The following is a 14,564-nucleotide window of genomic DNA, read 5'->3' as shown; positions in this document are numbered from 1 at the left end:
TGGTTTTCTCCAAACGTAACGCCTGGCATTCACTCCAAATAGTTTAATTTTAGTCTCATCAGACCAGAGAATTTTGTTTCTAATGGTCTGAGAGTCCTTCAGATGCCTTTCGGCAAATTCCAGGCGGGGAGTGGCTTCCGTCTAGCCAATCTACCATACCGTTACCATGCCGTTGTCCTTCTTTAAGGTTCTCCTCTCTCCACAGAAAAACACTGGAGCTCAGACAGAGTCACCATCGGGTTATTGATCGCCTCCCTGACTAAGGCCCTTCTCCCCCAATCACTCAGCTTAGATGGACGGCCAGCTCTAGGAAGAGTCCTAGTGGTTCCAAACATCTTCCACTTACAGATGATGGAGGCCACTGTGCTCAGTGGAACTTTCAGAGCTGCGGAATTTTTTCTGTAACCTTCACCAGCCTTGTGCCCTGAGACAATCTTGTCTCAGAGGTCTACAGAAAATTCCTTTGTCTTCAAGCTTGGTTTGTGCTTTGACATGCACTGTCGACCCTGGGACCTTATATAGACAGGTGTATGCCTTATCAAATCATGTCCAATCAACTGAATTTACCACAGGTGAACAATTAAGCTGCTGAAACATTTTAAGAATGATCAGTGGAAACAGAATGTACCTGAGCTCAATTTAGAGCTTCTCGGCAAAGGCTGTGAAAACTTACGTACATGTGATTTTTCAGGTTTTTTAATTTTTTAATAAATTTGCCACATTTTCAAAAAATCTTTTTTCACATTGTCATTATGGGGTATTTTGTTGAGGAAATAAATGAATTTAATCCATTTAGGAATAAGGCTACAGTATTTTTTTAAGTTGTGAATTTTACTATTATGACAATTGGAATATTACATTATTTCACCTCATGTGTTCAAACCTTCACTAACTGGGAAACTGAATGATAATAAATCACTTCGTCCTCAGAAATAATGTGTAATAAATCACTTCCTGCTCAGACGACACACTCAATAAAACAGCTTGTACACTGTCATGCTTTCTCATGTGACAGCTCTCTGTGGTAATTTAACGAAATCATTTTGATGACAGACTTCATTTTGAGACAGGCGTTAAAGATTTATCTGCTGTTTAGAGCAGTTATCAAATCACATAATGTGTTGAGGCAAAGTCACTTTCAGAGTTTTATTTGGTTGCGCATAAAGAATTTATTTAATAAAAGTGTTTACATTGTGGTTTATATGCACTCATCTTATAAAAAGAATCCTCCCCTGTCATTTTTCATCCATTTAAAAAAAAAAAATATCCCAAAGGAAAGCAAAGAGGGGATATTATGTCTTGAAGTGCATGATGTGTGTCTCATGTAATCTCTTAATCAGTGTTTCAACTGCAAAAGGACGTCAATAAAGCAGCTTGTACACTGTCAGGTTTTCTAGTGTGACCGTTTATGATGGTAATTGAACTAAATCATTTTGATCTGAGTCATTTGACACAGTATATTGTAGATTATCTGCTGGATAGTCCTGTTGTCAATTTTAAATTTTTTGGAGGAAATTTTTTAGTAAATGTTTTGGTAACACCTTATTTGAAGTCACATTTCATTTAATTCAATTCAAGTTTATTTGTATAGCGCTTTTTCACAGTAATTATTAGGGCTGCACAATACATCCTTTCAGCATCGATATCACAGTGTGTGCATCTGCAATAGTCACATCGCAAAGATATGCAATGTTAAGTTGGGATTATAGTTGATTATAATCAATGCAGAGTTTCATTATAATGGTGTTTATTGCCTGAATGCGTCTTTAAAGAGATACTTCGCTCAAAAATCACTTCCTATTTTTATTATTTAGTGGTTTCAAATGTTTTTCTCTTTGGAAACAAATGCCACATCGCGATGTGTATATTTTTATATATATATATATATATATATATATATATATATATATATATATATATATATATATATATATATATATATATATATACACACACACACACATATCACAGAAATACAAAATATCGCAATGTCAGATTTTTTTCAATATCGTGTAGCCCTAATAATTGCTGTTTTAAAGCAGCTTTACAAAAGTTGCACATTATTGAATTACAATCAAAATCATAAAAAATAAGGTTATTAGTTACCATAACTTTAGTAGATAATAACTTTAAGTAAATAACTAGTAACTCATATTTTTTACCAGTTAAAGTAATTCTATTTAAGCACAATTCATGGTATTAACAAACCTTTAACTAGCTCTACTAACGTATTAATGCTTATTAATATTTAGTAAGGTAGAAGTTGGGTTTAGGTTTTGAATAGGATTAGGGATGCAGAATAAGATCATGCTTTATAACTAATAATAAACAATTAATATCTTAATAATAGTCAGGTACATTAACAAGCCAGTAGTTAATAGCAAACATTGTGACTTAAGCTAAAGTGTTACCAAAGTTGTTCACATCTTTTAAAATAAAAATATCCCCCGCAGTTGTTTTCTATCTAACATGTTTTTTGTTTTTTGCAAAAACACTCACAAATGCTCATCAAAACATGCAAATATAACCAGTGATATTATAATGCTGCTGTTGTTGTTGTTGTTGTTGTTGTTGCTCTAGGTGGTTTCTCTTGGGCTGTATGCCGGTCCAGGCTCGTACCTGAAGAGCAGCTGGAATGTTCTGGATGGTTTTCTGGTGTTTGTGTCTATCGTGGATATTCTGGTCTCTCTTGCCTCCTCTGGCGGGAACAGGATTCTGGGCATCTTGCGAGTTCTTCGGCTGCTAAGAACACTCCGACCCTTGAGGTAAGACTTTTATTGAAGCTCTGTGTGGGTGTTTATGAATGTGTTGAAGTACATTAAGTCCTCTTTTGTAGGCTGTTGTAATATTCTTCAAGGGGCTTCTTCCGTGGAGCACAATTGGAATGTTTAGTAGAATGTTGGCACTGCTCTCTTACAGTCCAATGAGTTTGAACTGTGACTGGAGCTCGAGAGACCCAAAATGAATCTAACGTTGTAAACTGTGTGTGGGATATTTGTTTAAAAACAGATTTGCATGGCTGAAATGATTGACTTAAATGTTATGGTTAATAAGCAATAGCTTAAAACATATCAGCGTGTGGCAGAGTTGATAAAACTAATTTTGGAAACACTTTGCATACTTGTTGCGTATGATCCATGTACTAATTACATTTATTTATGATAAAAACAATTACATGTAACTAACCCTAAACCTAACCCGCAGTCTAACCCTAACTACATAGAGTTAATTAATATTCCTTCATCATTATATGAATGTAACAAAGACACTTTAAAATAAAGAGTAACCTTAATTTATTTTTTGTATAAACAATTTTCAGTTTGATCATTTTTATTCTGCGCAAATAAACAAATAAATAACACACAATATTGTGTCTAAAACACAACTCGCTCATTGTTAAGCAGCTGTTTAAAATTATGTTTTTTTTAATGGAAGAACTAGTTCAATAACTAATTTAATAAATGAATAAATAAATTAATACCTCTTACAGTATGTATGGTACACACAAGCCACACTCTGACAGGGCCAGAGTGAGACTCCTTTTCAGCCCCGGAGTTTCAAGCCTTAGACCAGCCCACCTCAGTTCATGACTGACTATATTAAAAAGAAACAGCCCCTTTCACACATACAGACCTTTCCGGAAAATTGCTGGCAATTTTCCGGAAAGGTTGTATGTGTGAACAGGTCCTTTTTGAAAATACCGGTAAATTCGTTCTGGCTATTTTCCGGAAAAAGAAGTTGTAACATTACCAGCAATTTGCCGGTATGCTGCGCTGTGTGAATGCAGATGGAAGATTGCCGTAATAAGCGCGTGCATGTCTAGAACGTGCTGACGTGAAACGTCTGCTTAAGCCAATCACAACAGTCAGACGCATTTACGTCCGCGCGGTTTGTGAGAATAAAAGCCTTTGAATATTTTTCCAGACACATTTAGCTGCTAGAAGATAGTCAGATCACGTTTATATGTTCTTCTTAATGCCAACTGTGTAAATAATCATCGATGAGATGCTTATGATAAGCCGTTGTTTGTTTACCTTCAAGCTTTGCGTGTGCCTGTAAAACAGCCTGTGAGCGCCTGTACACGCACATATTATGAGCATCTCGACATGCGAAAGTGATCCTGCGAAAGTTGTTCACAATATTGATCATCCACAGAGTTTGTAATTTAGTCATATGATTACAAACACAAGCGCAGCCGTTTAAAGCTCATTTGTGGTGAATGATGTCAGAATTTACCGGTATTTTGGAATGGATGTGTGAATGCTCTTTTCCGGAAAATTTCCGTAACGTCCTCGCCTGTGTGAACAGCGCTTTGTTGAATATACCGGTAAAGTCGTTCCGGAAATTTTCCGGATATTTACCGGTATCACTGTGTGAAAGGGGCTAACGTCATTTCCCATTCATTTTCGAATGACACTATCACGTCTTTTTCAAGGAAACAGATGCTTTAGAACTTCAAATGTTTTTCATAAAAATGAGAACATTAAAGGGAAGCTGAATCTCCAACACTATTCTTTAAAACCTTTTTGCTAAATCTATGCTGTTTGTGTTTAATAATGTATATTTTTTTATGTAAAAGACAAAAAACTATAAAAAAAAGCTTTTTAAAACCATATTTCCTATCATATCATCAGGATAATTTCCTGTTAATTTACTCATCCTCAAGTCATCTAAAATCTGATGTGATCCAAAATGGCTGTGAATTATAGCTATATTGTAAGTAATTTCTTTGCAAGACCTCACTGTATTATCAGGAGCCATTGCTATTGATTTTGACTTGTTTGTATGCGTTTATTATCAATCTAAAAAACCTGTCACCACTCCCTGCAATTAAATGAATAACCAAGGACCCTGGATTTAGCAAAATAAAAACCTTATTTAATGTACTACTGAAGAAAAATATGCAGCTATATCTTGAATTACTTGTGGATGAGAAAGTTAACAGGACATTTTCATTTTGGGGTGAACTATACCTTTAAGTACGCATAAGGATTAAGTTGTATATGCAATATAAAAAAAACCCTTCATATTTAATTTGCACTTCAAACCAAAAGTTGAGTCACCCCAGCTCTGACTTTGAACAAGAGAAAACACGTGCACCCACAAAGTTTGTTCTGCCACTGTCCGCGGTGCTGAAATCACATTTAATCTTCTGTCATTGTCAGGAAAACTGTTCCACTAGACACATTTGAACAAAACAGAGCATCTCTCAAACACGGCAATATTGTGCTGAGCTGACTTCTGTTCATTTCAAGGCTAACACCGCAGAACATCTTGCACGTCAGCGTGTTGTGCAACGCTGAGCCCTTTTATTAACAGCTTCTTTCTAGTTCAGTGCGCCTGCATTGAGCTCAGATACTGTTGCAACACTGAATATGTGTGTGTGTGTATGTGTGTGTCTTATCAGGGTCATAAGCAGAGCTCCTGGACTGAAGCTGGTTGTTGAAACATTGATCACGTCTCTCAGACCTATTGGGAATATTGTGTTGATCTGTTGTGCTTTCTTCATTGTCTTTGGCATTCTGGGAGTTCAGGTACGCATAAACCCGAGTCTAAAACATTGCTTAGTGACATTCATTAATGTTTATGCAGATCAGATCAATTGTTAGCATTGTAATTAGCAGTTTATTTGCATTGCTGCTGTCTAAATGTAAGCTGTTGTTCATTTTTCAGCTCTTTAAGGGGAAGTTTTATCATTGTGAAGGCTTTGACACTAGAAATATCACCAATAAATCAGAGTGCCTGCAGGCTAAATACAAATGGATCCGTCGGAAGTACAACTTTGATAACCTGGGTCAGGTAGGACACACTCACAAAAACACACACACATACACATAGACTTTAACAGGGTATTCATAAAGATTGAATTATGTGCACTGGAGGCATTACTAGCATATTTTATTAAACAATCAACCTTCTCATTTGCCCTTTTTTCCAAAGCGTTCAAGCAGCCCTTTATGTTTGAGATTCAGGTCACACAAGCACATTTCATCAAGATGACAGGGATCTGCTGGACATGCTTTCTCATTCCTATTGTTGCATATGTGATGTCTGGGCAGCTTTAATGCCCTGGTGTAATTTCTTCACATTAGCATCTAACATATGGTTCATTTTTAAGTAATTTGAATATCTGTCATGCTCTGACAGGCCATAATAAATGCTCATTTTTATTGGTTCACAGGGTACACAGTAATTGTTTTAGTGACAGTAACACACACATATACTGTATATATATATATATATATATATATATATATATATATATATATATATATATGTGTGTGTGTGTGTGTGTGGTACCTAAGGAAATAAGAGTCCACTTGATAGTTTTTTTGATAGTTTTTGGATTTACTGAATTTATTAGATATGGCCTTAAGTAAAATGTTAACGTTTGTTTCATTCTATAAGGGTGTGATATAATTTTTTCAATTGTTAAAAAAAGACAATTGGTCAGAATAACAAATGCTTTTATTTGTTTTGATTGAAAGTGATGATGATTATTCATCAACATAGGCTCATTCTGAAATGTCGCCCTATATACATTTCTTGAGATCGCAAATTATGTAGTCAGAAGTACATATGGCTGCATTTGGTCTTTAAAGCGAGCTCTATAGGGCGGTACTATGCCGTTCCTTTTTGCGTTTACGAGCTGACCGCTTACCTCCGTATAGACTGCTTTCCTGCTGTTACCAGTTTATTCAGTAGATCGCCATGTACATTGGCAGACTGGAGTTGAAGAGAGAAGTTGATCACGATGGCGGGGTTTGAGTCCGGTGATGAACAGTTCCAGAAAGTAATACAAAAACAGTAGCCAAACAATAAAATAAACAAACAAATAATAGACTGTGAATGTGGTAAAATCTGAAAACGTGGTAAATATCAGACGAGGGGTTTTCTTTATTGCTTTATAAGACTGTCGGTTGGGTTTAGGGAAGTGAGTGGGCGGGTCAATCGGTGCTTTTGAAAACACTAGCGGTTGGGTTTAGGGAAGGGTGTGAATGGGCGGTTCGGTCAGTCAGTAAGTCAGTCAGTCGAAAGCCACCTCTGGTGGATTTACGCAAGAAGAGCAGACCCGTATAGCACTAGCAAGAGAAACTTGAGATCTTTTAGAATGAGCCTGGGTTGTGATTCATTATGTTTATTCTACGAAATAAAGATTTCTTAATTCTTCTGAAGGTAGAATACTGGGACTGTTGTATAAAAATTTGTATAAATGTCTGAAAACATGTTGTCTTTTTTATTTCATGAAAACAATGTTTCAGATGACTCATTTTTATTTTAAATTAATAAAAAATTGTCTGTAGTTTGCAGAATAAAGATAAATGGATGGATGGATGGATGGATATCAACATAGATAGATAGATAGATAGATAGATAGATAGATAGATAGATAGATAGATAGATAGATAGATAGATAGATAGATAGATGGATGGATGGATGGATGGATGGATGGATGGATGGATGGATGGATGGATGGATGGATGGATGGATGGATGGATGGATGGATGGACGGACGGATTGACGGACGAACGGACGGATAGATAGATAGATAGATAGATAGATAGATAGATAGATAGATAGATAGATAGATAGATAGATAGATAGATAGATAGATAGATAGATAGATAGATGGATGGATGGATGGATGGATGGATGGATGGATGGATGGATGGACGGACGGATTGACGGACGGATTGACGGACAGACGGACAGATAGATAGATAGATAGATAGATAGATAGATAGATAGATAGATAGATAGATAGATAGATAGATAGATAGATGGATGGATGGATGGATGGATGGATGGATGGATGGATGGATGGATGGATGGATGGATGGATGGATGGATGGATGGATGGATGGATGGATGGATGGATGGATAGATAGGCAGGCAGGCAGACAGACAGACAGACAGACAGACAGACAGACGTATGGATGGATGGATGGATGGATGGATGCACGGACAGATGGATGCATATCTAGATAGATATATGTAGGGATGGATGCATGGATGCTTCCTCCACAAATCCTGCCACCCCTCAGTTTACTTAACAATCACCCCCAATCCCCAACTCCCCCCCACCACCATTCTTAATTCACTTACCGATCACTCCCAGCCAAACCACCCCTTTACCCCATCAATTATATATTTTTTATTTTTGCTGAATAGTGTCACTCAGTTAAGCAACAGCGTTTATCTCACCTTGTCTTCAACGCTTTACAGACGTTGATACTGTTGACAGTGTCATAGTAATATTCTCTTGCTCACATTAATCCATTTTATCAATGTTTCGCAGGCGCTGATGTCGTTATTCGTCCTATCATCTAAAGACGGCTGGGTCAACATCATGTACGATGGATTAGATGCCGTAGCTGTGGACCAACAGGTGTGTTTGTGTGCATGTGTGTGTGTGTGCCAGTTCTTCAGATAACTATACTCGATGCGAAAACACTTACACCACACTCTGAATCTGTCTGTTATAACTAAAGGAAACACAGGCACAGGAGTGTTTACCTTTTTTTTTTTTCCTTCCCAGAAGCTCAAGTGACACAATCACAAAAGGCAGAAGCAGGTTTTTAGGTAAAGCGAGCGTGTGATTAATTCAGCTCTGAAACTGAAGGAATAGGAGAGAGAGATAAAAATACAGTGGAGGACACCAAAATGAGCAGCTTGAGGAGGAGAGACAGAACATTCATCATTTAAATCCACTGAGAGATCTTATATACTCTCTCTTTCTCTCTCCCTCTCTCACGGACAATAACCGTCTCAACACTACTGGTTTATATAGTGTCCTTTACACCGTCCCATCTTTTTGTGCAGTGACAAATAGCAATTGTGTTGAATATACAATAAGAGCAGCACAGTTTCCATTACATTATGCACTTTCTTCCTGTCACATTTTCTGAAATTGCTTTCTTGCAGATGGCCTCTCGCCACTTTCTATTTCTCCCAAATGTTTTGCTCTTTTAAACTTTATAAGTAATGCAACTTGCAGCTTTCAACTTTCAACAAAGTTGCCTTCACATTATGATGTGAAAATGTTTTACTATCACTTATATATAACATCAGCTCATTCTGAAAGCGTAGCCCTATATACTGTACATTTCTGGAGATCGCAAATTATGTAGCCAGAAGTACGTATGGCTGCATTTCTTCTTTTAAGCGAACGCTACAGGGCGATATGACGCCATTCCTTTTCACGTTTACCAGTTGATCGCTTACCTCTGTATGAACGGCTTTCCCGCTGTTACCAGTTTGTTCAGTAGCTCAACGTGTAGTCAGCAGACTATGATGATGGGGTTGGAGTCCAGCAAAGAGCAGTTTCAGAAAGCAGGTAAGACAAAAACAGAAGCCAAAAACAGGGTGAGAATGTGGTAAAATCTGAAAACGTGGTAAAAATTATGCAAGGGCTTTTCTTTTTCTGGATTGCTTTTTAAAACACTGTCGGTTGGGTTTAGGTAAGGCGGGTGGGCTGATCAGTCAGTGCTTTTGAAAACACTATTGGTTAGAGAGTGGGTCAGTCGATCAGTCTTTACGCAAGAACAACATACCCTAATGGCACTCACGAGAGAAATTTGAGATCTCAAAAAGCATACACAATGACCTCTGGTGGATTCATTAAACATGTGCAAAAAATGTACCTCCTTGGATATATTTGGTGCTCTCCAGAAATGTATATAGGGGTACGTTTTCAGAATGAGCCTGGGTTGCACTTTTGTACTGTTCCAAAATAAAATTATTAATTTCTTTTTAAAAGAAAAATTGTAAAGGCATGCAATTGGGATATAACAGATTTACAAAATGTTACAAATTTTAATAAATGCTGTTCTTTTGAACTTTTGGCGTTAAAGAGTTCTTTCACATCATAGTTTCTCCTAAAGAGATGGACTCCTGTCATGCCTTTAATAGCGAGTCATATTGTTATGATTAAGGTCACTCCTTACTTTTTCCAGTTTGCCTTATTGTCCCATTTTTTCTTTTGTATTATATCTTTCTTTCCTCTTTTATGTGTCCTAAGGATGTTTTTTTGTTCTCTACATGTATTTACAATCATAAAGGTAGCTAGAAATTAATGGACTATCATGCAAACAAATACAATTTTGCACTGTATTTTACTTTATGCAATATTGTATTCTTAACTTAAAATTAAAATAAGTAAAAAAAAAAAAACATTAGTTTCTACAAAAATGCTAAATTAGCAAATTATTCATTCATTATCTCATTTAATTTTTGGCTTAGTACCGTTGATAATCGCCATAGTGGAATGAACCGCCAACTTATCCAGCACCTGTTTTATGCAGCGGATTCGCTTCCAGCTGCAACCCATCATTGGGAAATACCCATACACTCTCATTCACACACATTCACACACATGCACTATGCACTTTACACAATTTAGCATGTCTAAATTGGGTAAGTAAATTCTTAGGTGTACCTAATAAATGTATAAGTATATTTCAGTATTTAACAACAAAAAATAAAGTCAGTACAACAAATATATATATATATATATATATATATATATATATATATATATATATATATATATATATATATATATATATATATATATATATATATATAATCCTTATTTCCTTTCACTCTTTCTTGTTCACTCAACTTTTGAAAACATCAGCTGCACTGACCTACAATAATTTGTCAGTAATACAAAAAAAGACATTTATTTGGGTTAACAGATTATTAGTTTTCTGGAGAGGTGAATTACTCTGTTAAAAAACATTTGGAGAACATTTTTGTTTGCAGAACTAGAATACCTGAAGTTGAGTGAACAAAAAATCATAATCCTTATTTCCTTTTATTTTGTTTCGCATGCTCAACTTTTTTAAAACATTCGTTGCACTGACCTAAAATATCTGAAGTTGAGTGAACAAAAAAATGGTACTGGTGGAAATTGGTACATTATAAAAAATAATACGTTATCATAACAAACAAACATAGTTTGATTGAAAATAAAACTAAACCAGAGATAAATTTTAACAAAACATTTATTAGACACAGAATTAGAAACAAGACAGCAGTTAAAACAACAATAGCTAAGACAAGGATCAAAACATGGCAGGACAAAAGGGGAAAATGCTTTGTAATGCTTCACATGTAAAGCATGCATTACTGTTTGTTTGTTTTTTTCAATTAAACTTTGTTTATTTGTTCTGATAATGTATTTTTTCTTTGTACCAATTTTACAAATGAGTTTTTTTGTTCACTCAACTTCAGACATTTTAGGTCAGTGCAACTGATATTTTTAAAAGTTGAGTACACATCAGCACCAATGGTGTAGTGATTAGTGCGTCGACACATGTCACATGGTGTTCACGGCAAACAGATTTCAATTCCCGCCTTGAGGTCCTATGCTAATTCTTTCCTGTCTATACTATCTACTGTCCTATCAATGAAAAGTGAAAAAATTATAATAAAAAATGTTGAGTACATGAGAAAAAACAAAAAGAAATAAGGATTGTTTTTTTTTCACACATTTTTAGGCATTCCAGTTCTACAGACACAAAACTTAAAAAGTTTTGTTACAGAGTAATTCAATCTGTTAACTCAACTAAATGTTTTTTGTATTACTGACTAATCATTTTAGGTCAGTGCAGCTGATGTTTTCAAATTTGAGTGAACAAGAAAAAGCAAAAGCAAATAAGGATTATGTTTACTGTTGTTGTACTGACTTAACATTTTTTACTGTGATTTTCTTCCCTTCAGCTTTTGGGAGCATCTAATAATACTTTTTTCAGCAGACATCTACATCATTTAAATGTGACATTTTCTTTTAATTTTAAAAATATAAATTCTCACCAATTTGGCACATGGCATAAGAGTTAACACTAAAGAAACTGAATCCTGAAAGTTCAAGCATCAAGCCTTTGAAGAGAGGCTTTTAAAGAGAAAGCAGACAGTTGTTTTTGTTTATTCAATTAAAATGTACATAAATTTAATGTACAAAAGTCAGATCGTTTCCAATTACCTGAATTAGGGGGGTGGCTCAGTGATTAGCACTGTCGCCTCACAACAAGAAGGTCACTGGTTCAAGGCCAGTTGGCATTTCTGTGTGGAGTTTGCATGTTCTCCCTGTGTTGGTGTGAGTTTCTGGGTTAATTTAATAAGCTAAAATTGTCTGTAGTGTATGAGTGTGTATGGGTGTTTCCTAATACTGGATTGCGCCTGGAAGGGCATCTGCTGTGTAATATATATTCTGGAATAGTTGAAATACACTGAAATACAGACTAAGCCGAAGGGACTAAGCTGGACTATGGAAAATGAATGAAGGAATGACCTGAATTAGTGAGATTAAACAATATGTAGAATTATTGTAATATAACTAAATAAATGTTGAGCATTTCTACAAAGTAATACTAGGGCATTTATATACAATTCTAATGTAGTAATTTGATTAATATGCTTATTTCATATGTGATTATAGTAATTGCATGCACTACACAATATTCGATGGCTCATTGAAAAAGATGTACACATGATGATTTTTTAATTGATCTCTATTTTTATTTCTTCTGTTTTTGTAGCCCATACGCAATCATAATCCCTGGATGCTTCTGTACTTCATCTCCTTCCTGCTGATCGTCAGCTTCTTTGTGCTGAACATGTTTGTTGGCGTGGTGGTGGAGAACTTCCACAAGTGTAGACAAGATCAGGAGGAAGAGGAAGCCAGACGGAGAGAGGAGAAAAGACAGAAGCGCATGGAGAAGAAACGCAGGAGTGAGTGTGCTTTTTTTTTGCATGAATAACAACATAATAAATTTTGAGCCGACACTGAAAGCGAAATGTATTTCGGGACATTTTTCTTACTTTTTTCTGGCATTTTAATATTCACTGGAGCAGAGGGCAACAGCATATTTTGTGCATATCACTGCCGGTTGCCATAAAAGTAGCATGGGACAAACAGGATTTATTATTTGTATCTTTATTGCATCACACAAAGTTGGCACAGCACGGTTTAATTGCTGTCATGTATGCTTAGCTTGAGGAATTGACAATTAGTAGTGATTTCCAGAGCTCGTGTTCTTCAAAAGCCCCTTTGACTTTACTTGGCTTCAAAACCACATAACCAGCGTTTAATTAGACTAGAGACACATAATTATAAGTCAGAGTAAAACCATTTACTCCTGTCTCAAATCCCACTTTAATCCTGTGCTTTGCTCATAATTAACAAACACCTTTATTTACAAGTACTAGTCAGGTAACACAAAAACATTCATTCATTTATTTTCCTTCAGCTTAGTCTCTTATTTATCAGGGGATGCCACAGCGGAATGAACTGACAACTATTGCGGAATATGTTTTTAAGTGGCGGATGCCCATCCAGTCGCAACCAACTACTGGGAAACACACTCATTCACACACATACCCTATGGCCAGGTGTACCTAGTGGCCGGTGAATGTAAATGGCGCTGTAAATGTAAATACGGTAATTTTGATTTACAGTAAGTTACTAGCGATCTTCTGCCAGTATGTTACTATAGATTCTACAGGAAACTGTTAACAGTGTGTACCTGAAGTGCATTAGTTATCTCCAGGCCTCACTGTCTCTCTCAGAAAGCCTCTCTCAAAGACACCTTGAGCCGTCTTGAGCGGTGATGGATGTGCGGGGACGCTTGGCTGGACATTTATAACGTCCCTCAGATGACTCGACTGTTTGCTAACTGTGACATACACACACACTCAAACAGTGCTACGTTAGCGATTTGCAGGCCAGACCAAAAAACTGGGTCAGTGTGCTTATGTTTGACAGGAACAACAAAGTAGCCTATACAGTACTCTAACTGCACACTTCCTGCCCTTGAGTTATTTCGACGGAAACACAGCAAGTCCTGAGAATATTAGCATACACTGAAAACGCTAGGTTTCACACAATTGACTTCCTTCAACATGAAGCATTAAGTTAAATTCAACACAGGCTCATTCTGAAAACGTAGCCCTATATACGTTTCTGAAGATTGCGAATTATGTAGCCAGAAGTACATATGACTGGAATTAGTCTTTAAAATGAATGCTACAGGGCAGTATGACGCTGTTCCTTTTCATACTTACCAGCTGACCACTTACCTTCATATGAACAGCTTTTCCACTTTTATTATTTTCTCCGGTAACTCGACACGTACGTTGGCGAACTTGAGATGCAGATAGGAGTTGACCGCGACGATGGGGTTTGAGTCCTTTGAACAGTTCCAGAAAGCGGGTAAGACAAAAACAAAAGTGAAAAAAATGAAATAAACAAGTAAATAACAGGGTGAGAATGTGGTCAGATCTGAAAATGTGTTTCTGTACATTTAAACCGAAAGCGGCGAGAGCATCAAGGTTGCCGGAAATCATTCATTTTCAATGGGAGCTGGTGGCAATAAGCGGCGAGGCGCAGTATGGCGCATCTTCGCCGAGGAGAGTTGAAATCAAGTTAACTTAATGTTTATGAGCTATGACCAGGGCCAGAGCAAGCTGAACTGCCGCTCAAGGCAAAGGACGGTCACGCCGCCCTCAACCCTAAAGTGGAAGCGGGGCGTGGGGGGAGGGGGGGTGTTGAGGGAGC

General features: G+C 36.6%; 1 protein-coding gene across 4 annotated transcripts in view; it reads left to right on the top strand.

The window, feature by feature from the left end:
* cacna1hb (calcium voltage-gated channel subunit alpha1 Hb) overlaps positions 1-14,564 on the top strand; it is a 184,317-nt gene that overhangs the window by 149,356 nt on the left and 20,397 nt on the right. For all 4 annotated transcript variants that reach the window (XR_015476168.1, XM_087236664.1, XM_087236665.1 and 1 more), the window contains exons 21-25: positions 2,581-2,765; positions 5,408-5,534; positions 5,674-5,799; positions 8,301-8,390; positions 12,547-12,739. Coding sequence is in view for 3 of the 4 variants with exons in the window: in XM_087236664.1 (XP_087092790.1) it covers positions 2,581-2,765; positions 5,408-5,534; positions 5,674-5,799; positions 8,301-8,390; positions 12,547-12,739 (721 nt within the window). In the remaining variant the exon portion in view is untranslated. The remainder of the gene's footprint in view (positions 1-2,580; positions 2,766-5,407; positions 5,535-5,673; positions 5,800-8,300; positions 8,391-12,546; positions 12,740-14,564) is intronic.

This window comes from Danio rerio, chromosome 1, assembly GCF_052040795.2.
Source record: "Danio rerio strain M-AB ecotype USA chromosome 1, GRCz13ab, whole genome shotgun sequence".
In the NCBI taxonomy this organism is placed as follows: Eukaryota; Metazoa; Chordata; class Actinopteri; order Cypriniformes; family Danionidae; genus Danio; species Danio rerio.
The sequence above is the reverse complement of the archived record's forward strand: the minus strand, read 5'-3'. Positions and strand labels throughout refer to the sequence as shown.